The sequence below is a fragment of the Rattus norvegicus genome, chromosome 2, assembly GCF_021556685.1.
Source record: "Rattus norvegicus strain SHRSP/BbbUtx chromosome 2, alternate assembly SHRSP_T2T, whole genome shotgun sequence".
NCBI lineage: Eukaryota > Metazoa > Chordata > Mammalia > Rodentia > Muridae > Rattus > Rattus norvegicus.
The window spans coordinates 167,751,203-167,776,828 of NC_141535.1; the positions used below are offsets into that span (position 1 = coordinate 167,751,203).

Here is a 25,626-nt window from a genome sequence, read left to right on the forward strand (position 1 = left end):
ACATCTCTAGCGTTTGCCTTATCTTATACCTAAAGTCTTCCCATCAACGTTAAAAACAAGTGTATCCTTTCTGATTACAGGTGCTATTTTAGATTCAACTGCACTGTCGCTTACCAAAAGTAAGTCTATCTGATTCAGAAAGAAGATCTCAAAGCTAACTTTGTTTCTAGAAGTAGCCCAATGCTATCTACATGCGTGTGCTCTTTGACCCCAGTTGTGAGGACCCCTGATGGAATCTGCATGCTCACAGGTAGACCCAACTTTCAAGCCATAAAGTTTTACCTTCCGGGGTCCATTTGTTTTGAGCTCCATGATGTTAATTGTGTAGTTTATTCGTTTTCCATTCTGGTCAAACTTTATATTTCCAGAGAGGCCTTCAACTTGAACCTAATGATGGAATGGAAATAAAGCACAGTTAGAATTTTTATCAAGGTTGGGGATTTAGCTCAGTGGTAGAGCGCTTGCCTAGGAAGCGCAAGGCCCTGGGTTCGGTCCCCAGCTCCAAAAAAAAAGAACCAAAAAAAAAAAAAAAAGAACCAAAAAAAAGAATTTTTATCAAATACAAAATACAAACTGTGAAGTTTGTTCACACTGACATAAATAAATACCAAATAAAAGATTAGTTTAATGGGTTTCTGTTTAATCTTTAACCTATGTTTGTGGACTGAGGGAAAACACATGGCCTATGTGTTCAACAGGAGTAAAAGAAGAGTCACATGTTTGGTTTGGCAGGAAAAACGCTACCTTAATGCCTGTGTGAAGTCATATTAGCACTCATTCTGTGAAACTGACCTGCTTGAGGGCCCTTTCTATTTCGACCCCTTGTCCCCAGGGCACAGCTGGGTTGGCCAAACAATCTCCTGCATTTCCTCTCCGGGATATTTCAATCCTCTGCTTCCGAAGGTTACGGAATGCTTCAGTCATCACTTGGACAGCATCATACGTCAGGGCCGAAGTATACTAAAAGGAATCACATACATTATAAAGACGGGAGAAACTTCAGAGCTCTGCTGCACGTAGGCCTTGCCTGCCATGCAACACAAAGCATCCAGACTTTTCTTGCCTACCACACAACACAGATACCAGGCAAAAGGCTCCAAGAACTTAAACACCCCCCCCCCATGCAGCTACCTTAGAATCCAAGAAGAGTTTGTGGACAATGGGACTATGCAACAGGCTGTGGCCACTCAAACTGTGCTAATAGATTAGTATCTTAGCAATTATAACTGAAACTATTGCTGTTTTTAGATCAGTTTCTCACTGAACTCTATGCCTGGGTGCAATAATATGTAAACTTTCAAAATAAGAATAAATATATCTTTAATGTCCAATAAGAGAATCACTAGTTAAAAGAAGCAGAAAATAGATGAAATTTTGGACCCTGAATCTGTAATTCAACCTTGGTGGTAGTCACAGTATAGTGGTGTTAGACCATGTAGTTGTGCTCCCCTTGGCACTTGGGGTGGTGTGAAGAAATAAGTTTCATCATCATCCCTCGGCTCCTTTTGTGCTTTAAGCGTCTGTGAGAATGCTGGTTCAGACTTACAGTGGCTGAGCAGGTATTACTGGACTTATCTCAATCATCTGTTGGATGCAGAACTGTTGTTGCTAGTGACCAACTTCACTTCTTTCATAAAGGTTTAATGAATGTCACTGTGCATTTTTCAATCTACAGGTACCAACAAGTGGAGTACAGCTGGAGAAAAAAATGACACTGACACTATGACACTAAATTCTTAACCTAAGTCCAAAATGGCATAGGGCAGCACAGATGAGCGGTCTTACTCTACCTCAGCAATGCCTCTTGGCCCACGGTGACTCAGATCACTTTCTAAATACCCTACATATGCTTCTTCTTCTCCAAACTCCTGATTATGTTGTATTGTTGAGAGCAAGAGGACCCTGGGTACATGTTCCCATTTTGTCACCTGGAAAAAAGCCTAAGACCTTGTGAGTTGACAGATGAGAACTGTCCACATTCTTCCGAGGGGACTCTCCTTCAGTGCTCTGACCCCTGCCTCTGGTTGGCTTAAGCCCACTTGTTTCTGGAATCACACAGGCAAGACTTCTCATCAGTTTACTTTCTCTTGCTCTCTCTATTTTACCATCTCTACAAAAAAAATCCAATTTCTTTATCTCCTATCACACTTAAAGGAAGAAATAAGAAGTTTGGAGGTGAAATAGAGATGAGAGAAGAGGAGAAAAAAGGGGAGAGGAAAAGGGGAAATGCTTTGGATCAATGTATCCGTCCCATCGCTAGCCCATTTTTTGACTTCCTTCTTAGGAAAATATTTTGGGAGGAACTTCTGAATCTGTCTTTGCATGTCAATCTTCTCTGTTTTCTTTAAGTGCTGCTCTTTGGTTCCTGGCTGTGAGCGCCATTCTGAAACTTTTAAGTGTGGCTTCCTTGACGCTGCCATTCCTATACAGCCATCCATCAGCTACGGTCCTCTTCGTCTAATTTATAGCATTTTCCAGTATCCCATCATCCTTGGTGAATATTATTTATTTATTACTTTTAAGTGTCCTCCTCACTACAATAAGTACTTCAGAGAATGATAGATCTTGTCTGTTACCACTGAATTCTTGTAGACTACAATAGGGCTTGACATATTGAAAAGACAAGAAATGATTAAAGAATAGAGAGTGCTCACTTCGGCAGCACGTATACTAAGGTAAAGGAATAAAAAAGAAAGGCAAGAAGGAAGGAAGCAAGGAAAGATTACAGCCTTTTAAAATTCTAGTCAAAGAGACTAGTATAACAAGCCCATAGCCTTTAAATATAGAAGAAAGTGTTAGTAGGATAGAATGCAATTGATTCCAGTCCACTGAAGGAAATCTTCACAATGTTTTAAAGGATCCGTGTGTCATTAAAAAAACCTGCATTATAATCTTATTAAAAGTCATGCTGATTTAAAAGATTTGCTAAAGCCAATAAGAAAGGATAAAGCAGGTTTTGTCTAGCTCACCATGTGTCTATTTTTATTATTCCACAGTGAAAACATTAATTTTCTTTCTAGAGAACATTCAGTTCATTGCCAGCTTAACTCTCAACACTAATGCCTAGGTCTCTGAATAGGGAATGGAACTTAAATTGAATAAGGTGGATATTAAGAAAATATTGCAATTTCTATTAAAATTATAATAGCTAAAGGCCAAGTTCTTTATTAAGTCAGCTTGCTCTCATTACAGGGAGAAACCCACGAGGCTACCCACTAAACTGTTTCAGAAGATAATAATACCTTGCAAACTATATTAGAAATACTATTAGGCTGAGCTAAAACGCATTCTGATCCATGTAACACATTGGCACTACGGCTAGGCATGCTTAACGCTCATGGCGGGTGGGGTACTGTCCCCTCAACCTTCCTCAAATGCGCAAACCTACACACACGTTGAGCTTATTATCTCTTTAAATTAAAAATCATAGAAGCACAATTCTGAACTAGGAGACACTCAACATTCCGTGCCTTTTAGCTTCTGCTCTGTGTTTGTGCTTCATTTGTTTTCCTACACAAGTATGCTCACAATTTTGACTGGCAAGTTAAATATTTCTATTTGGTTCACCACTTGCTAAAGTAGATATGAATTAGTTTGAAGGGAACACGATGACAGTGTAACTATCTTCCATCTCTGGAAACAACTGCCCTATATCTGCCTTGATGTTTATGCTCTGTGAACTCTCTCAGAGTTGGGAATTTATCCTTCAGTGGGGGGCCATTTGGCCTAGCTCTCCTGACAGGCACCATCACACTAGCACAAGAAATCTGAGAAGTCATTTTCATGGTCCATTTTCCAAATGTATGCTTTATTCCATTTTAAGTGCATCTTTATTGAGACTTATTTTTCAGAGATAAAATAAAAAGTGAATTTTAAATGTTCGTCATGTCCAAGAATATCATGCAAATTATTCAATAATGCAATGGTGTAATCACTGATACCACAAGATGGCCATATCTAACACCAGAGAAGGTGGTGGAGAAGAAAGTGTCTGTGTTTATCTCATCTTGTTCACATGAATGCAAAACAGGATGCCATGACTACAGTACAAGATTTTGTTGATTACCACATGGGGCCAGGTTTCTTTACACATTATCCACATCTTGAAAACATAGAAAATAATATTTAAAATGAAAGCACCAACCATTAGTCACCACTAAAAATTTTGAAGTCATATATATTGCCCCATTTTCAATTTGTTATGAAACTTGAAATTATTTGAATACAGTTTAGGAAGCCCAGATCTTGTAGGTCAGAAAGCAGACCTGCACTCAGATTTGCCCCTGGCTTCTCTGCTATCTTGCACGGCTACCAAAGAGCTGTTCCGTGATGCTTCTTAGAGAAACAAGAACAGTGTCTATTGGGTGTGGGCAGGTACTGAACAGCATGGTGAAGGAAGGGGGTTCATGTCCGCTTAGGTCTCTATATGGCATTTACAAATATGTTCTATATGGTTACAAAACATGCAAAACTACAAAGTTTTATTGTGAACTGATAGCTACGAAAACATCTGATAGCTATGAAAACATCTGAAGCCACAAATCATTTTTTTCTGATTTTATAGGTGAAAATTCCAGGTCGTAAAATTGTTTTCTACACATAGCCCCAAATGTTTACCACAGAGGAAGAATTTGAAGCCAGCTCTGTCATTCAGGGACATTGACACGACTTTCTGGTTTGCTTTAGGCCAGCTGTGAGCAAACCTGTGGGGTTGAACAACCCTTTCACAGGGTTCAACCAAGACCATTGGAAAACACAGACATTTACATTAATGATGTATAACAGTAGCAAAATTAGAGATATTATAGCAACAAAAATAATTTTATGGTTATAGGGTTGCTACAATATGAGGAACTATAGGAAAGTGGCACAGCATTGGGAAGGATGAGAACCACTGGCCCAGACCGTCACTATGTAAAACAGAGTCTTGATTCCTAAGAAGCCAGTCCATGACAGTTGCCGTTTCATATGGTAAATGTGTTAAGTACATGGATGAATAGAAAATGAAGCATTGGCAAATAGGCTAAAGGTTTAAGTTATTGACCAGCAATTCATTTTGATTACTATCAATCTTGCTGGAAAGCGGGGGCATTTTCACTTGCTTTGAAAATCATTGTTTTACAAAAACAGAATTCTGCAGTAGAACCATGTCAGAAAATAGGTTACTCATATCCTAAAGAGCATAGCCTAAGATGCCTGAGTGAAAAGTCCCACCTGCTTTGCACTGGCAGACACTTAAACCATTCCTTAACTAGCAAGCCTCCAGTGTGCTTGGGTCTGCAGTGACCCTGTGCATTCCTACAGTGCTTGCCAGAACAATTTTGAAGTGGTTTGAGGCCTTGCCCTGCTCTCTCCAGAGCAAGGTTATAGAAATTTCAGACAATATTACAGAAAAAAAAATGTAGGTCCTGTTCCTTGTTCCTTTTTTTTTTTATTTTGCCCTTTATGGAAAAATCAGTTCTACCACTGGAGGAAACCTGTTCCTTCTAGTCTTTTTTTAATTTTTTTTTAAATAAAATCTTGTTTAATTTAAAAAAAAAACCATTCCTTAACTATACCTTACTTTCTATAAAAATGTTTTCTATGACATGCTTCAGGATGAACGTTTCTCTGCTTGGTAAAAATCCTCATACTCATTTCTAAGAAAGCATACATTGCTTAGTTAAATCATAACATACCTTTGCAGAATCTAATAAATCTAATCTGATTCTTTGCTTTACAAATTAATTATCAACATGATCAAAGTAGTGGGTGCTATGAAACTTAAGTACAATTATAAGAAAGATTTTGCAAGTCTTTTATCTTAATTCCCCACAATGTTTATGAATCAAATAGAGACTCGGGGAAAGAGAACAGCAGGAGCCTGAAATTATTCACTTATCTTAATTTAAAATTCACCGACTGTCCACCCTCTTGAAGAGCTGTCTGTGATAAGGTCATCTTTAATTTACTGTAAAGCATCTTGAACATGTGCCCTTTGGAACCTCACTGTGTAGAGGCATGAAACCGTCATGAAACTCCACCTCCTTGGCAATCACACCAGCCAGCAAGGCACAGTTCCCAAGAGGGAAATGGGAGCTCAGTGTAAAGAAACTAGAATTAGCAGCAATTATTATTTTTCCCTGAACAACAAAAATAATCTCAATAATTATGACAAAAAGAAAGTCTGTTATTTTCAAAGGGACACGCACATGCCTAAAATAAGGATTGTCTGTTGATTTCGATACAAAATCTTATTTAAGGAGCAAGCCTCTCAATTCAGAGACATTTGGAATTACATGCTTAGAGATTCAAACACGCACCTAAAGCTAATTAGAAAAACTAAAATAGAACAAGGAGCTCAGTTGAAAGTACTGTCTGGTTTGATTCGGCTACAGTGAGGACTGGTTTGGACACTCATTTCATGACTGAGTCAATCACTGTCCTCTGTGCCCAGTTCCTTGAGGTTAACAACTTATGAGGAAACAGCCCATCTACAGCAGAGTTTCTGAATCTATGAGTCGAAACCCTGTTGGGGGTCACATATCAGGTATCCTCGATATCAGATATTTAAATCTGATGCATCACAGTAATAAGACTAGATTGATGAAGCAGCAGTGACATGATTTTATGGTTAGGGTCACCACAACATGAAGAACTGTATTAAAAGTTCTCAGCATTAGGAAGGCTGAGAACCGCTCTGCTAAAGTGATTCTGGTTTAAATTTCTACACTTGGTAGTCAAAGATGTCTACCCACCAATCCCCGGAATCTTTACATAATGAGAAGACCACGGTGAGAGCAGAGAGTCAGCAAACATTAGAACTATTAATGTAGCCTTTATTAAAGGCTGAAATTGACCCTTTCTATAACTGTTGAAGTAGGGGTTTCAGGATTTCTTGCTGTACTACAAGTGCTCTTTGGAGGAAGAAGTGAATGAATGCAGCAGAGCACAGATGTCCTTCATAACAATTATAAACATGAATAATCTGTTGAAAAAGCACAAAATATTTACTTGCAAGTATTTTTTCAGGATATATTATCTTAGCAATATCAGTTTTTTAAATATATGGGATTAACTTATATATGTCTTTTTAATTACAAAGAACAAAGGCTTAAATGCAGCAATGAAAGAAAGGTGTGAGGAGTAAGTTGCTTTAATATTTGCAGTAGTAAATTCTGTGTCTTAGCCGTATCTATGGTCAGTTTAAATACTCAAAAGGAATTAATTCTATTAGGCCATGAGGGTACTATTTAATGCATTATGCTAATTACCAGACTAAAAAAGATTATACTATTTTCAGACAGACTCAATAATACTCTTAGGGCAGCAATTAAGAAAGTTTGAGAATGTGTTAAGTCAATTTCTGAGTAAAATGAGATTCTTGTGGGAGAGGTAGTATTTAAAATGTCCTACAAATAGGAGTCTCTGGTAGTAGTTGAGCTCCTTAATGCCAGCAGGACATTAAAACAGAGTGGAGCAAAGGTTACCATATGAAAAGGAAGCATGGATAGCCATGTTTTCCAAGATGGAGATTCTGAAAACAAAGTCTCTCAATATGAAAGTAATGACATACTTGTCAGGCTACTTATACTGGATCTCCTTTTGAAATCTTCAAGAGAGGTGAAAGATCTATTTCCATTGTCCTTTGTAAAACAAAGTCAGGCTAGATTCTAGACAGACTCCTTACATATCACCAGGGCAAACAGCTCACCACTCTACTGCTCCCAATTGCTTGAGGGACGTGGCAAATGGTTGTAGCAGAGATTTAAAGAAAATTCCATAGCACTGATAATCCAATATTTTCTTCCTTGACAACCTGATAATTTCAAATTTCTTACTTCCTTTACCAGATGAATGCTGTTCTTTCTACAGGTGTTTCCTGTGAGCCTCTCCTGTGCACACTGTGTGATTTAAAACCACTATCTAAAAAGAAAGCACACGATTCTCAAGGTCTTGCTTTTGTTTTTAATCTACACATTATCTCTTAACTGCACTTATCAGTAAATTAGATACAAATAGTGGTGATGTCTGAAGTTATATTTTTATAAAGAAATTAAAAAGCAATGCTAATGTGATGAATCCATTTGTTTCTGAGCATCTGTAGACACAATTTTGAACCTACCCTGGCCTGCCTGGACAATTTTGAGACACTTTCCTCCCTTGTGAATCCCGCAACTACTTGTCACCAGGGAGCCTAGTTATCATCTTGTACCCAACTGATCAGCACCCACATCTTGAGTGTTACAGTCTTTCAACATGCTGGTCATGGAACTCAAAACTTCCCACCTGTCACGTCAGCACTCATTGATGGAAATTTTCTGTTTTCTTGGACTAGGAATGTTCATATAGGTTTTCCTGTACTTAGAGCCTCTGCTCCCTCTGCTCTATGAAACTTATTCACATTCATGTTTCAAACATCTTTGCTTCTTCCAAGAATCCTTTCTACTTGTAAGCTACCTGGATTGATCCTTATATGTAGTGCCTTGCTCTAGTTGTATACTTAGGAAGTTCTTATTTGAAGCCACTGTATTTCAGTCTTCATTTTACGTCCTTGTGATGGATGAGCTACCAACAACACGACTTTTGATTAAAAGCATAGGGATAAAACCAAGAACATCAAGAATAATTTAATTGCAGATACACCACAGTAGAGGTCAAGAATAACTTTAAAAGGAAAAGAAGACTCCTTGAAGTAGAGGCACTACAATGTCACCTCTGCGGAATGGATTAAAACCTATTGTTTAGAGAGTTGACCTCCAGCTTCAATGGGAAGATACAATTTGATCAAGCTTGAAGAAATACAACAGGCTTAATTGTAAAGAGATATAAGAAGAGAATGTTCTAGAAAAGGAGATAGAGTAGGGACACTAAGTGGAAAATAGCAGTTTAAGGACTAAAAGGGAGGAATACAGTTACAACAAAATTGTTGAGGGGACATTATCAAGAATTGAGGTCACATGCAAGTGGCAGAACATGAGAAATTCATATGTCAGGAAGATGACTTTGGTGCTCATGCCAAGTGCAAAAGGATACTGGGGCTTTTGGAGCAGAATTATGACACGATCTAACTCTATTTTAAAGGGAGCACAAAAATAGAAGGCCTGGGAGACAGAAGAAGCTAGAGAATAATTTCTTAAGAAAGCCCTATAGCAGAGCAGACAGTAGGTGGTGAATAGGTTTGGGCTGCTTGTACAGGACAAGACAAAGCAAGGTGAGAAGTAAGACAGAGCTAGATGCTGCAGGATGAATGTGAGGTATCAGAGGAAGGATGGTATTCATATATTCAAATGTCTGGTCCACATAAGGTCAGGGTTGTCATCATATGTTATGGGACAGACAATGTAAAGAGGAATTTGCAGCAGCTGAAGAGGATAAAGGTATCAATGAAAAAATCAAAAGCTTATGAGCTTAAGATATAATAAAGAGTTAAAGCAAGGTGTCAACAGGACCATTTCTGCCAGTGCTACAAAGTGATTATTGGTTTCTGATGTAAAAGCATGTTGATATTTTGTGTTTTATCTCACACACAAAATTACCTACTAAAGAATGAATGCATGAACATAGTTGCAAGTTATTAGACCATTAGACTTAGTGTTCCAGTGCTATAGCTCTGGTCCTTTTTTAATTATGTAAAGAGGAAGAAATTTAAACATTGCTATTTGTTTGATATTAAAATATATACATATTAGATTAATGTTTTACATGTACCAATTGAATCTATTTTAATTAAGAAAGTGTGGAATCTATATTAAGTTTTAGGAATTTAAACTTTCAAACATACATTTCTCTTTCCCACAACTTGGTATAATTTCTAAAGCCTAACCATGGAAAGAACTTGACTGGATGAATTAAAAATTTATAGATTTTTCATGCCTACAGCTCTTTTTGTGTATGATTTTTACAATTTTTATTATGGAGTACTAAAATGTAATTTTAATCAACAGCATAAGTGGTACAATCAACAGAGGCCCCCCAAACCAGCATGAAAGGAAATTACCTCACCAGGTACTAATCTCCTTAGAGAGATTTGCCTTCTTTCCTTCAAACAAAAATTACACTGAGAAGAGTTTTTATTTAGACACATATAGAGTGTCTTCTTTATTCTACCTATATAAATCAAAAAGACTTATAAAGGTATTTTTGTTTTCTCATATCAATATTATCTTCATGTTTACAACTTTCAATGTTCAATTATACTATAAAGTATGCAGTTAAATACCAGAATAAATAACTCATTATACTTAAATTGCATGTAATTCTGATACTCAGAACATAATCTCATGTTCTTCCTCTCTGTCCTGCATAACCTATAGGTCATCCCTTTGTTAAGAGTATCCAGCTTTCATATGTCATCTTCCACTAATCATAGTATCCAGACATGGTTCATGACAGAATTTGCTCAAATTCTCCGAAAGAAAGCCTCATTTTATTTAGTAGTGTCACCAAAGTACAGTATCAATGCAAGTTTGATATGTTGGCAAGATTTTAGAAAGAACTTTTCGATGTGAAAAAGTAAAAGTTTCCAGCTCAATATGGAAAGAAGAAAAGTGACAACACCTGAATCATCCTACTTGCTTCATTTCCACACTGTATCATTGTCAAAAATTACCACATAAAAATAATAATATGACATAAGATACTATGAGAGCCCACTTACATTACATTTATTACAGTATGTTTTTATAGCTCTGTTTTGTGATTACTTTTGTTCATCTCTAACTGTACCGAATGTAAAAATTAAACTTTATAGTCAGGAAGTATATACATGAAAAATATAGTGTGTATGTGCATATGGAGGGAATAATGGAGCAAAAGAAAGATGAAAGGCCAAGAAAGTAGTCAGGGCAAAGAGCAAAGAGAATGAAAGGTTGAAATTCTTTCACTTAAAAAATGGTTGGGAACAGAGCTTCCAGGGACTAAGCCACTACCTAAAGACTATACATGGACTGACCCTGGACTCTGACCTCATAGGTAGCAATGAATATCCTAGTAAGAGCACCAGTGGAAGGGGAAGCCCTGGGTCCTGCTAAGACTGAACCCCCAGTGAACTAGACTGTTGGGGGGAGGGCGGTAATGGGAGGAGGATGGAGAAGGGAACACCCATATAGAAGGTTAGGGGAATGTTGGCCCGGGAAAGGGAATAACATTCGAAATGTAAATAAGAAATACTCAAGCTAATAAAGAAAAAAAACGGTTGAGAAAAGAAACAACCATTATTTACTTTTTTGATTGTTGTAATACTATGCTAAAATTCTATAAATATTTCATCTCAACCCCAATGTATAGTTAACAGCTCTGTTTGAACTGCACAGGTGAGAACTACTGAATGAAGGTCACACAGTAATTCAGTGTTGTAGGGCTTGATACTCTGTGTGGATTCAGGCAACCACTCAGTCTAGGCTCATTGAGAATGGATAGGAGGGGGCTCTCTCTTGAAATTATTGCCTCTTATAGCTATGTACAACCACATAACTGTACCACTTACAACGACCACCTGTCCTTTTACAAGTCCCGAATTACTTCATACAACATCATACGATTTGAGGTTTTCTATTTGTCATGCTAGGGCATGACATTGTCTCCATATGACTCTCTTTCTCAAGTTCCCTTTCACATATTTCTTTCAGTTCTAGCTTTTTATAAAAGGTAATCTGGAGGCCCCTAAAAGAAGGTCTTCCAGAATGCCTTTCCCATATTTTGTCTTAATCATCTTCAGAGAATTGGCTCACTTGACCCACTTTATTATATTTGCTCATCAACATATTTGTGTTTTCTTTTAAACTGTGCATTCTCAAGAGTAAAATTCATACATTTTTCATGTCTTTTGTGTGATTTATTTCCTGGCCCTCTAGTGCAAGAGCAATATGTATCTATATTACAATGAAATCCTGCCCAGGGATGAATTTCCCCCTAAGGCTTTTAGTAATCTGTATGAAGCCTCTGGGGTAAAATAGAGGAATTACAACTTGTTCAACTTGGAATAGACATTCACAACTGGCTAAAATTCCCTGGATTTTGGAAAAGGACTGGAGAAAGAATGAGCCTTTATTAGGATCTATGGTTTTCACACTGTGCTAAAAATCTACTAAATGGTATTTAGTATTCACAACAGCTGGGAAATAGCAGCCATGATTGTGCTGTATGAATGAGAACACTGATCTGGGTCAAATGCACATTCCAAACCTATTTTAAAATAATAAACCTTCCTTCTTTGCAGTATCCCACTAGAATATACTATCATGAACGTGCTGAAAATCAGGAAAAGCAGACAAAAGGAAGACATTGTGAACAGAAATGGAGCAAAGAAAAGGGTGAGCTCAACAGATTGAATTCTGGGAATAATTTTCAGCAAAAATTACACAGAATGCATTTCTAGATTCCTCACTCCCCATACACCATGATACAAACCACATGAAACTAAATGTTAATGTGGATTCCAGGAAACAAAAACAAATCCATTTTTTTTTGTTTTTCACAGAGGACAGATGGGGACGCCACAATGAGTATTGAAGACTTTGAAGAGCAGTTAAGGATGTGAGAGGCATGCACTCTCCGTTACATATCTTACACAACAAAAGCATCAGAGGCCTGAAGTCCAAGGAAGGGATGGATGAGCACTGAACCTTCCATTAAGCCAAATGGAGGTATGCCCTGTGACACCAAGTGTCACTGTCATTCTTCAAAATGGCGTTGCATGACAGTATTCCAGAAGATCATATAAGCAACAACATAAATGTTCAATTCAAGGTCACCAAACAAGAAGCCACTTACCTTTTAGAAAATAATAAGACAAGGTAATTTTTTAACATATTACAAAATAGTTCATTGATATTGACTTAAAAATTAAAAGAATCTATTTATGTACCTTAAGCATAGAACCTCAAAGTTTCTATATTTAGGAATATATATATATGTGTGTGTGTGTGTGTGTGTGTGTGTGTGTGTGTGTGTGTGTAATGCTTTTATCACCTTTCTGATATGCTCAGGTTACTCATTATCAATTGTTTTATACAAACAACACACCACAAATGTGTACATTATGTATGTGGCAATTGCTTATTGTCTAACCTATATACAAGTTAGTTAGTTGAAAGTTGAAAGTTCACATCTGCTGTTCTTTACTTTATTTATAGTCAAAATGCTGTAAAGGATAGCCAGAACCATTTGTTCCATGAGACTTAAATTTCAAAATGCCTTCTTAGACAAGGCTTCCCAGGGCATATAATTTATATTTTCATCTGCCACCAAAATTTCTACGTGATCATCCACACAGTTTAAAATTTCTACTGGATAGGTAAATGAATGGAGACATTGTGGAGATGCAGGCACAGCAGAACATTACAGTAAAACACCATTTTCCTTATCTAAAACAGCAAAATGTAAGAAATGTGTTCATCAGTCTGTTTGCTCGTCATTTTTAATGCTGCTCACTTCTCCCTCTAGCATTTTTCTTAGCCCCTTTTTTCCCTTAATGCAAACCTTAATTGTCGCTGTGTGTGCTCCAGGGTATTCTTTCTCTTCCAGTGTTGACCATCTTTCTATAAATTTAGACACCAGGGAATCGTCGTAGTCTACAATCTGAAATCCAGAGACATTTGCTCCTCCAAACTGAATTTTCAGCAGGTCCCCATCAGTGAATCCCTAGACATAAAGCAGAATTGCGTTATCCCTATGGATCATAACCTTTCCTATACCTCTCCGCATGTTGTGTCTTAGCATGTTAAACACACATGGGAGAGAGGAAATGCATACAAAAAGATTTCATGTATGTAAGAGCCAATACTCATCAGCACACCTCATATGAAATAGGTATCATGCTAGGTCCTAGTATTCACTGACTGCCCATCTCATGTAGAGCTCACAGGACTATTTACACAGAAGTTTTCTTTGATACTGAGTCAGCTTCCATAGATCAGGTAAGGACTGGGTTTCCTTCATTGAATTTATCATGGAGCACAGCCTTATAGAAATCATTGCTCAAACTATTCTCAGTTAAACTGATCATTCACTTGCCTGATAAAATATCATTAAAATGAAAAGGAAAAACAAATGTCCAATTTTTCTTAATTCTTTAACAGAAATGCATTTTATATTAAATTAGAAAAAATTAAAATGACAATTGAATTTTATCAATCAAGTTGGTGATTATGGGCAATGTTGTGCTCGTGGAGAGGACCCAAGTTCCCTTCCAATATCCAAAATTTGCAGGTCACATCCTCTAGTAACCACTTCGATATCATGTTCTGACACTCATGTACACATATATAATTAATTTTTTAATTTAAAATTTAAAATTTTCAATTCAAACTTTCATGTACAAAAGAATCAATTCAAGGTACCAGGTTACACTTTCATAAATCAAAATATTATTTTGTGATTAAATTTTAACTGAATTTTCCTTTTTTAAAAAAGGATAAATTTTTTATTTCAATGCAGCAATTATTAATGTATTCACATTTTAAACATATTCATTCTATCATGAATAATGACTAAATATATCTTGAATGAAGCATGGATCTTTTATTTGTAGTTAATATTTAAAACAAGAATTATTGCACTTTTTTACCTTGGCAAAGAAAGTTTCTTCTTAGCCCAGTTTTTGTTTCTACATGTGCTAACTGGACTCTTTGGATTTCCAGTTTGTAAGTGCAACTCATCCAGATGCTTAGCCAGCTGTCACCCTTAAGGGTGGGAGGAGTGGTTATGAACCCTTTTTAGTTTTCTTTGGCTCTTATGTGCTATTTAAAAACATCCAGTCTTCTATGCAAATATGTATGTATGTGTATGGTTAACTCTGGCAACAGAATGATGGGGAACTAAAGGAGGGTTCAGAATTCTTCATGGATTCTCCTATTGATGTGTCTAGGTGTCCTATTTGTTAAGTTCAGCTGATTCTTTGATCTGCGCGTGTTATCCAGATCTAAGCAATAACTCACATCCATAACTTGTTTTTAGCAGATTATCCCAGAGAAAATGAAAGCCACGCCATCCTAATCCTTGGGCATTGACAAGACTATTTTTGGGTTCGGCATTGACAAAACTATTTTTGGGTTCGGCCTGCCCCCTCTGTCTTCACAAACTTTGGAACAGAATAGGGAAGTTTATGTAATAAAGAGCAACAGGGAATTGGATTTACCCAAATATCAACTGAACCCCATTCTTTCTGTTTCCTCCCCATCTTGGTTCTATTGATGCCTCACAGGTTGCTGCTAGCATCATGTTCTCAGTAATGTACACATGGAGCCAGGCTCTGTCTCTCCAGACCAAGGGAGAGTGTGTACAGCAAGAACAGGAGCTACCAGTCTGCTTCACGTGCGTGTGCTTGGTGCTTGTAACATCTCTCCTATCTCTGCCCAGCCTCATGCCTCATCTATTCAGTGCAATGAGATAAGCCTCTAACTTCCTCTCTTGCTGTCAATTTTGCTATCATTATCTTTCTTTGGGTTTCATTTAATTTTATTCATGCTGTCATCTTACTCTGATTATGCAACAAACAGCTTCAACTGAAGTCCCTGATAGATTTGATGCTGACCTAAATAAAGATTTGCATTTTTCAATGTTTTCCCCCCCTTTACTTCTCGGCAAATTTTGAACAGAATTTCCCAGAGACAATAGAAGCCATCCTGTCATAATCCTTGAACAGTAGCAACAAAACATCAATTTCTAGGTTTAGAAGCCCATCTGCCTTCACGGACTTTGGAAGAGAATAGTGTAGTTTTCATATTCGTGTGTGTGTGTGTGTGTGTGTGTGTGTGTGTGTGTGTGTGTGAAAAATAGGCAAAGGAAAGAGAAAGAGTGGATGAGAAAAAAGAAGAGGAGGAGAAGAATTAGAAGAAAGGGGGGAGAGACAGAAACAGAAATGAGAGCTGAGAGATCAAAATTGGACAAGTCAGATGCAACATCTCACCAAATAAAAACCATCATATCATTTAGGGAGACGTATTCACAAGACTGAAAACCAAGTGGTTCTCCACTAATTGTGGATCCGTCATGCTCTAAATGATTATTAACAATTTAATTCCATGAGAAGTGCAGGGAGGATAAATATGGGCATAGGGTCTATATACCTCATACCTTATGGGCAAGTTCACCTTTCAAATGCTACAAAGAAAGCTTCATCAGAGCCTATATCTGAAGAAATAAGTCCACTATTTAGCAAGCCTTAAAATGGTTCATCAATACGAGAATATTTAAAGAATTTTTTGCAACCACCTCTTCCTACATGCCTAAGTCATTGGCTATGGGGAAGTGTTGCTTTTTTGTTGAGAACTTGGAGCATAAAAACCCTTCGGCATCAGGAGGTGGTTTTCAGACTTCAACATCATGAAGTGTCTAAATTCTCAGACAATCCAGTAAAATCAGGATCCTTCACAACTATCAGGAGTTTGTGAGCAGAGAAAATCAGGCGTTAAGGAAAGAGAAAGCAGACCCAACTTTAGCTTCAGAATTAATTTTGGTAGATTTTTAAATGGACTCATGACCAATGCATGGACTTGCTCACTTAAACAACAGTGCTTTCTTTTTTCATGGCATTACAGAGCAACTCTCAAATTGATGAGACACCTTCTGTCATTATTTCTCCATGTCCCAATATAATCTTCTCCATCTGGCCACTTTTAACGATCGCAGCTTTCACTGTGACTCTGTGCTCTTCATCAAATGGCACAATTCACACAGGGACTGAGTGTACAGGCTGTTTTAGGCATGAAACAGAGCTAGGCCAAACTCACTGTAGAGCTTCAACTCCTGTTAACCCTTGTGTCTATACAGAGTTGTTTCCAATCTCCTAGGTACACACTGAGAGAAAAATCCCAGAGGATTGTTATAGAAGCGTTTAATCATGTTACCAAATAGCAATTCTATCTTGAAAAACCAACTTCTTCCAGACTCAGAACACTCACTGATACTAACTTGACTGTTCTCAGCGAAAACACCATTTATTGAAACATTTGTTGTTTTTGCATTTTTTTCTCTCATAGTAGGGATGCTTTCCAAGAGATAAACTGATACTTTATAAACCATAAAAATGAAGCCTGTATTCGAATAAACACAAAGCTTGTGTGCAGTCCTATCACACAATCGAGAATAAACATTCATTTTCTGCCTCTTTTCTTTGTCTCAACACATTTTTATCATGTTGTGTAGAGATAATTTCCAACAAACAGGGTCATAGCGATTCAAAGACCATGAAGCAAGCCAAAGCCTGTTTGACTGCCACTTTAAAACTCATTTTTGGAAATAAAAACCAATGTTCCACAATCTAAATTGATTGGCTATAATTATGAAAGGAAAAAAGCAAAGAAATATAATTAACCAATCTGCTTTTTCAATATGTTCTGAATGAACAAGAATACTGATGGGAACATGACCAACACCTACACGAACTCAGTTTTCTTTTCATTGTGTTACTTATAGACTATGTAAAAATCAGAAGTAAAATATTTTCAAAACATTACTATTACATTGCTACAATATGTAATTTATAATAGGATTGAAATAATAGTACTATGTTTGTAGATTTAATTTCCTCATAAATGGGTATCAATTTCATATATTATTTTTATTAAAAACTCAAGTAGTCATTCAGTAATTTTAAGGAACACGGTGACATAAAAATGTATAATTAAAGAGTTAAACTTTATATTTTTAAAAATTTTCCCTTAGTACAAAATTATCAAGATAATTCTGAAAAAAAAGATAATTCTGAGTAAATGTGGTTATGAAGATATTTGTAGCACATGTATTAACTAGAATTAATTTAAAGTTGTAGATTGGGAAAAAAACCCTAAAGCAACCGAATAAAACATTTCTTTTCTTGCCTTTAAATAATATCAGACTATATTTTTAAAATATCCCTTGTGAATGATGATTACTCCAAGTAAATATTAAAAAAAAAACAAGATTAGGTAGGGGAGCTGGGAAGGTGGTTTTGTAGATAAGATTGCCAAGGTTAAGTTCCCAGCACACATATGACAGGATGTTTCCAGACAGGTAATTCTAGTCCTTGTGAACCATAGGCCCTTATCACAATCTGCAGGTATTCTATGCACATGGAGCAGAAATATTTATGCAGACAAAACACTTATACCCATGAAATATGAATATATATATATTGTAATTAAAACTTAGTAGATAAAATAATGTTAATTAATTCACCTACCAGATTTGCAATGATATAATGGTACCCTTTAACATGTTTTCCAATGGTAATAACCTAGCAAGAATAAAGCACAAACATTTAATACATGGGACGAACAACAACGGAAAATCTCTGCTAATTATCAAAAGATGAAAATTTGAATTTTATATTGCACGTCATTTTCAGGAAACATTTTTATCAAATAGAGAGATTATTTCTTAGGAAAATATATCAATTCACTTTAGGGCTTAGTAAATGCTATCTATTAAGAAGTCAACCATTAAATCAAAATAACTCCCTTCTTTTATTCAATACTGAAAGCATTTTCATACATTTTTGGGGGAAAACAAAAAAGCAAATACATTTAATTCATAACAAATAATTTTATTTCTATCAGTCTATATTTGTACCTTTGTAATAAAATAACCACCTGAGAAAAATTCTGAAATGTTATAACTATCTATCAGTGTTATTCAACATATAAAGTAAAAAGTTTATAGAAATATTAGGAGATATTAATGAGCAAATATAATATTATCCTAACGCTAAGCTTAGTTCAAATAATTATTGCTTTTCATTTTAGGCCACAAAGTAGTCAAGAAACTAATTTTCACTTCATATATCAGTGTTAAAAATCAGTGGTAAGATAACCTTGCATCTTGGAATGAGAGATTACTCTAGCAATGACTATAGCATCTTTGAATATTATTAAGGGGCATTTCCTTTACTATATCATTGACACAGAGAATAGGTGCAGGTGAATGGCCTTGGTGTAAAGAGATGAAACTAGTGATCAACGCACTGTAAAATGAAAATAACTAAGGTCAAGGTGTATTTAATTCCATTAATCTGCTGGCCTTCATAACTTGCAAACAATAATTCAGAGAAGCATGGTTTGCTTCCTTGCATGACTAGAATGTATGAGGGGAGCAGTGAACATGCCAGGGAGTATCATACTGCATATTGGAACCACAGGAAAAAAAACAGAGTTCAAATGGACAGAATCTGCTAAATTCATACACTTTCCAATGCATCACAAACCTGAAAAATCATAAAATGACACAAGGAAGTCTGGAGTAATTTATTTTCAAAATATTTCCTTTATATTTTATTGATTTATTATTTCAGAAAAGGCCCAACTATGTAGCCCAGACTCTCCTTGAACTCAGCATGCAGGACAATCTGGCCCTTCTGCCTCAGCCTTCCGAGTCCTGGGATTCCAAGTGTGGACCACTATCCTTCCATTTTTAAAGAAAATAATCAAACAAAAGGAAAACATAAAACAACCAACTATAAAAATATGCGAAGCATTAGTTTACTTCCGGCTTCTCTGGCTCCCCTTGTGTCACATTGAATACTGTAGTGATCCTGTAGGCTACTCCAGATCCACTCTTCCCCTCCCTCTGAACTCAGATCACATGGGTTTTCTTAACTATTTTTTGCATAATAGCACACTTCTTACAAACTGCTCAGGACTTTACATCTTCTATATCCTTACTTGCAAATTTCTCCGCTTTATCACAAGCACATGGTATTCACATGTCATGTTTAACCAGTCCCAGCCTGGGGGGCGTCCCCTGGCTGAAGACTTCTCTGACTGTCCATCACCTGAGGCAAAGTGAGGTGCTTGAATCAGCACATTTGGCTCAAAAGCAAAGACATATTTTCTTGAAAAGATTCTACAGAATGCAATGTTCGAGTTGTATAGCAGCTGTTTGAAAGGAAGTTAGGGTTTACATTGCCTTCTTTCCCATTTTTGCATCACATAACCAAATTGCCTTTTCATAAAAAATTGGACCCCCCCAGGTTGAAGGCAGAAGATTGAAGAAAAGATGTTTTTGCAAGTGGAAAATATTCTAATTCATTTTAGCTTAATCAACATCCATTGTGTCCATAAATATCTTCGGAACATCTGTTGAATTGCTTACTGAGTAAGCTACCTTGTGAATGTCCATTTTCTATCGGAGCATTAAAATAAACAGCCAAAATGATACCAGTTATCTTTACTTCTGTTTACTGTGAAAAAGAAGAGATATAAATATTCACTAGGTTCAAGTCTTTGTAAGTGTTAGTGTTGCCATAGTAGCCATTATAATTTTGCTTTATAATAGCAATTAGTATTATACAATAGAAAAATTATGCTAATTTACAAGTGTTTTGTTAGTAGGATACTTTTCTCATCTGATCACAACTAGAAATAAGTGTCTTCAGGGTTTTATCAAATGATATTAAAAATAGTCTTAATCTAATGCAAGTTAATTTTGTTGCTAATTTCCAGCTGCTATGAAGATAAAAAGTTTCACCCCATCTCTGTTCTCTTGCAAATACTAGTTGAATAAATTAATAAAAGAGTGTCCTTTTTCTTAGGATATGCCTCATCATAACCTTGTGCTTGGTGAATGCTGTTCTTTGAAGAACATTCTGACCTAATCTAAATGATTACTTTCAGAAATCCTCTCCCAGAACAGTTTGTTCTTTTCAGTAATGGTATATCCATGTTGACATTAAGTAACCACAGCATTCACAGGCTTTGGTGGGGTTTGCAATATTTTAACAGTGTTTCTTAAGTCATACTGCAGTGTCTGCACAGAAAACGCTAAAGGGAGGGAATAGTCATTCAAAAATAAGTGAATGGCTCAAAGCTAGCCAAATACTACCTTTTGTGTGAACTTTGTACAAATCATTTCTCTCAAAAGATAGATATATCCTCCTGCAACCACCATAGAACACTTACATAGCTTAGATCTTCTATGATCTACCCAGAGCCCCAATGTTAAAAGCTTGATCCTCAGTTCTGTACTACTGGACCGTTGTACAAGCTTCATGAGGTCAGTCATAGTGTAAGACCCTAAGAACATTAGAGGGTTCTCCTTGAGAGGTAAGAGGGATCCTGGTCCTTTGTTGTCTCCCCCTTGCTTTTCAGCTACACTGCAGTAAGCAGTTTCCTCTAACACGCACACACACACACACACACACACACACACACACACACATCAATGTATACAGTCTTACCACTAAATGGAAAATCACAGACAAGTGACCAAAGATAAAAATTTCTGACATAATGAACCAAAATAAACATTTGCTCTCTAAAATTTGATTTATTATATTGTTTGTTATATTAACAGAAAGCTAAGTAGCACAAGTTTATATGAAATAATTTTTAGTACTGAATCTGCATGTATTTTCTTCCCCTAAAAGAAATCTCATGAGGTTCAAATCGCATTCTTTCTTATCATTATTTGTACCCTTCCATTAGAGAATGCCTTCAACAAATCATTTAATAAGTGGTATACCATCTATTTTGTGCACTCAATAAGTTATTAGAGGTGAACATTTATGGTCTATAGATGTAAACCAATGAATTTTTTTATTAACTTGAGTATTTCTTATATACATTTCGAGTGTTATTCCCTTTCCCGGTATCCGGGCAAACATCCCCCTCCCCCCTCCCCTTCCTTATGGGTGTTCCCCTCCCAACCCTCCCCCCATTGCCGCCCTCCCCCCACCAGTCTAGTTCACTGGGGGTTCAGTCTTAGCAGGACCCAGGGCTTCCCCTTCCACTGGTGCTCTTACTAGGATATTCATTGCTACCTATGAGGTCAGAGTCCAGGGTCAGTCCATGTATAGTCTTTAGGTAGTGGCTTAGTCCCTGGAACCTCTGGTTGCTTGGCATTGTTGTACATATGGGGTCTCGAGCCCCTTCAAGCTCTTCCAGTTCTTTCTCTGATTCCTTCAACGGGGGTCCTATTCTCAGTTCAGTGGTTTGCTGCTGGCATTCGCCTCTGTATTTGCTGTATTCTGGCTGTGTCTCTCAGGAGCGATCTACATCTGGCTCCTGTCGGTCTGCACTTCTTTGCTTCATCCATCTTGTCTAATTGGGTGGCTGTATATGTATGGGCCACATGTGGGGCAGGCTCTGAATGGGTGTTCCTTCAGTCTCTGTTTTAATCTTTGCCTCTCTCTTCCCTGCCAAGGGTATTCTTGTTCCCCTTTTAAAGAAGGAGTGAAGCATTCACATTTTGATCATCCGTCTTGAGTTTCATTTGTTCTAGGCATCTAGGGTAATTCAAGCATTTGGGCTAATAGCCACTTATCAATGAGTGCATGCCATGTATGTCTTTCTGTGATTGGGTTAGCTCACTCAGGATGATATTTTCCAGTAGGGAGGGACATCTTGAGCCTATTAAATACCCGCTTTCTTGGCCCAAGAGATAGTTGTGCTGCTGTGTAGCACAGGAAACTTGTATTTAACCAAGTAGACAATATCCCAATTCCTACTTCTGTTCAAGAGTTAGTAGACATTCCAGTTAACCCCAGAAAAATCAGATTAAAAGTAGCAAGTTAAGGAGACTGTGATTGTGGGGAGACCTGCTATGAAGTGTGGCTCAGTAGGAACACTCTCCAGGTTTGCCTTACACCAGGAAGGACACTCGTCAGTTGCATTTCATCTCTTAGCTGCTTGTGGTTCTCACACACGGTGGTGGCTTCTGGTGACACGGAGATCTTTCAAGTTTGTAATGGGAAGCTGAAAATAGGAAATAGCAGGAAAAGGGAAGGGCTGCGTCGGGAGATAGGAGAAGCAGAGGAGGGCACACAGTGCCAGCAGAACTGCTCGGACCAGGAATACTGAGCATCTGTGGACTCGAGTCTAGACTTTTCTCACCGTCTTTTCCATGGACACCGGGAAGGGCTGAACACCCGTGGTTCTCAACATCCTTAGGGCAGCTTTCTCTTCTCATTTCACCATTGCTGTCAGACCTGCCTTCAGTCTCCTTTGTCCTGGGGTCTCTGACAGAACAAGAGTCTCAGGGGAAGCTCTGCTGCCTTCACAAGTCAGTCCTCAGCCGTGCTGGGTACCGCGCTCCTTGGCATAGCCTGCAGGCGGCACTGTGGAACATGCTCTTTGGCATAGCCTGCAGGCTTTTGGTGGAGTTAGCTGTTCTTGGCTAGCACCTACTAATGTTTCTTCCTTCCCTTCAGGGTTATCTCATTCTTTCCCTGTCCTCTCCCACTATGCCTTGTCTTGCCAACCCCAAACCAGACCCTGAATACACAACCTAGGTAAACCTCTTCCTAGGTTTATTCTTTCCAAGGTCAGAAGGGACCCTGGATTTCTTTTTTTTTTTTTTTTTGTTTTTGTTTTTTTGTTCTTTTTTTTTCCTTCCTTTTTTTTTTTATTAACTTGAGTATTATATACATTTCAAGTGTTATTCCCTTTCCCGGTTTCCGGGCAAACATCCCCCTCCCCCCTCCCCTTCCTTATGGGTGTTCCCCTCCCAACCCCCCCCCCATTGCCGCCCTCCCCCCATAGTCTAGTTCACTGGGGGTTCAGTCTTAGCAGGACCCAGGGCTTCCCCTTCCACTGGTGCTCTTACTAGGATATTCATTGCTACCTATGGGTCAGAGTCCAGGGTCAGTCCATGTATAGTCTTTAGGTAGTGGCTTAGTCCCTGGAAGCTCTGGTTGCTTGGCATTGTTGTACATATGGGGTCTCGAGCCCCTTCAAGCTCTTCCAGTTCTTTCTCTGATTCCTTCAACGGGGGTCCTATTCTCAGTTCAGTGGTTTGCTGCTGGCATTCGCCTCTGTATTTGCTGTATTCTGGCTGTGTCTCTCAGGAGCAATCTACATCCGGCTCCTGTCGGTCTGCACTTCTTTGCTTCATCCATCTTGTCTAATTGGGTGGCTCTATATATATGGGCCACATGTGGGGCAGGCTCTGAATGGGTGTTCCTTCAGTCTCTGTTTTAATCTTTGCCTCTCCCTTCCCTGCCAAGGGTATTCTTTTTCCTCATTTAAAGAAGGAGTGAAGCATTCACATTTTGATCATCCGTCTTGAGTTTCGTTTGTTCTAGGCATCTAGGGTAATTCAAGCATTTGGGCTAATAGCCACTTATCAATGAGTGCATACCATGTATGTCTTTCTGTGATTGGGTTAGCTCACTCAGGATGATATTTTCCAGTTCCAACCATTTGCCTACGAATTTCATAAACTCGTTGTTTTTGATAGCTGAGTAATATTCCATTGTGTAGATGTACCACATTTTCTGTATCCATTCCTCTGTTGAAGGGCATCTGGGTTCTTTCCAGTTTCTGGCTATTATAAATAAGGCTGCGATGAACATAGTGGAGCACGTGTCTCTTTTATATGTTGAGGCATCTTTTGGGTATATGCCCAAGAGAGGTATAGCTGGATCCTCAGGCAGTTCAATGTCCAATTTTCTGAGGAACCTCCAGACTGATTTCCAGAATGGTTTTACCAGTCTGCAATCCCACCAACAATGGAGGAGTGTTCCTCTTTCTCCACATCCTCGCCAGCATCTGCTGTCACCTGAGTTTTTGATCTTAGCCATTCTCACTGGTGTGAGGTGAAATCTCAGGGTTGTTTTGATTTGCATTTCCCTTATGACTAAAGACGTTGAACATTTCTTTAGGTGTTTCTCAGCCATTCGGCATTCCTCAGCTGTGAATTCTTTGTTTAGCTCTGAACCCCATTTTTTTAATAGGGTTATTTGTTTCCCTGCAGTCTAACTTCTTGAGTTCTTTGTATATTTTGGATATAAGGCCTCTATCTGTTGTAGGATTGGTAAAGATCTTTTCCCAGTCTGTTGGTTGCCGTTTTGTCCTAACCACGGTGTCCTTTGCCTTACAGAAGCTTTGCAGTTTTATGAGATCCCATTTGTCGATTCTTGATCTTAGAGCATAAGCCATTGGTGTTTTGTTCAGGAAATTTTTTCCAGTGCCCATGTGTTCCAGATGCTTCCCTAGTTTTTCTTCTATTAGTTTGAGTGTGTCTGGTTTGATGTGGAGGTCCTTGATCCACTTGGACTTAAGCTTTGTACAGGGTGATAAGGATGGATCGATCTGCATTCTTCTACATGTTGCCCTCCAGTTGAACCAGCACCATTTGCTGAAAATGCTATCTTTTTTCCATTGGATGGTTTTGGCTCCTTTGTCAAAAATCAAGTGACCATAGGTGTGTGGGTTCATTTCTGGGTCTTCAATTCTATTCCATTGGTCTATCTGTCTGTCTCTGTACCAATACCATGCATTTTTTATCACTATTGCTCTGTAATACTGCTTGAGTTCAGGGATAGTGATTCCCCCTGAAGTCCTTTTATTGTTGAGGATAGCTTTAGCTATCCTGGGTTTTTTGTTATTCCAGATGAATTTGCAAATTGTTCTGTCTAACTCTTTGAAGAATTGGATTGGTATTTTGATGGGGATTGCATTGAATCTGTAGATCGCTTTTGGTAAAATGGCCATTTTTACTATATTAATCCTGCCAATCCATGAGCATGGGAGATCTTTCCATCTTCTGAGGTCTTCTTCAATTTCTTTCCTCAGTGTCTTGAAGTTCTTATTGTACAGATCTTTTACTTGCTTGGTTAAAGTCACACCGAGGTACTTTATATTATTTGGGTCTATTATGAAGGGTGTCGTTTCCCTAATTTCTTTCTCGGCTTGTTTCTCTTTTGTGTAGAGGAAGGCAACTGATTTATTT

General features: G+C 37.8%; 1 protein-coding gene and 1 non-coding gene across 9 annotated transcripts in view; one reads left to right on the top strand and one right to left on the bottom strand.

Moving 5' to 3' along the window:
- The window catches only part of Gria2 (glutamate ionotropic receptor AMPA type subunit 2), a 123,586-nt gene that overhangs the window by 29,487 nt on the left and 68,473 nt on the right, over nt 1-25,626 (bottom strand). For all 8 annotated transcript variants that reach the window (XR_015661719.1, XM_087621056.1, NM_017261.2 and 5 more), the window contains 4 exon segments: nt 18,143-18,196; nt 13,462-13,623; nt 793-960; nt 283-387 (listed from right to left, as the gene is read on the bottom strand). Coding sequence is in view for 7 of the 8 variants with exons in the window: in XM_087621056.1 (XP_087477182.1) it covers nt 283-387; nt 793-960; nt 13,462-13,623; nt 18,143-18,196 (489 nt within the window). In the remaining variant the exon portion in view is untranslated.
- Nucleotides 5,253-5,385, top strand: Snora9 (small nucleolar RNA, H/ACA box 9). Its single transcript, XR_015679278.1, has one exon. It is a non-coding gene; the product is annotated as a small nucleolar RNA SNORA9 (small nucleolar RNA).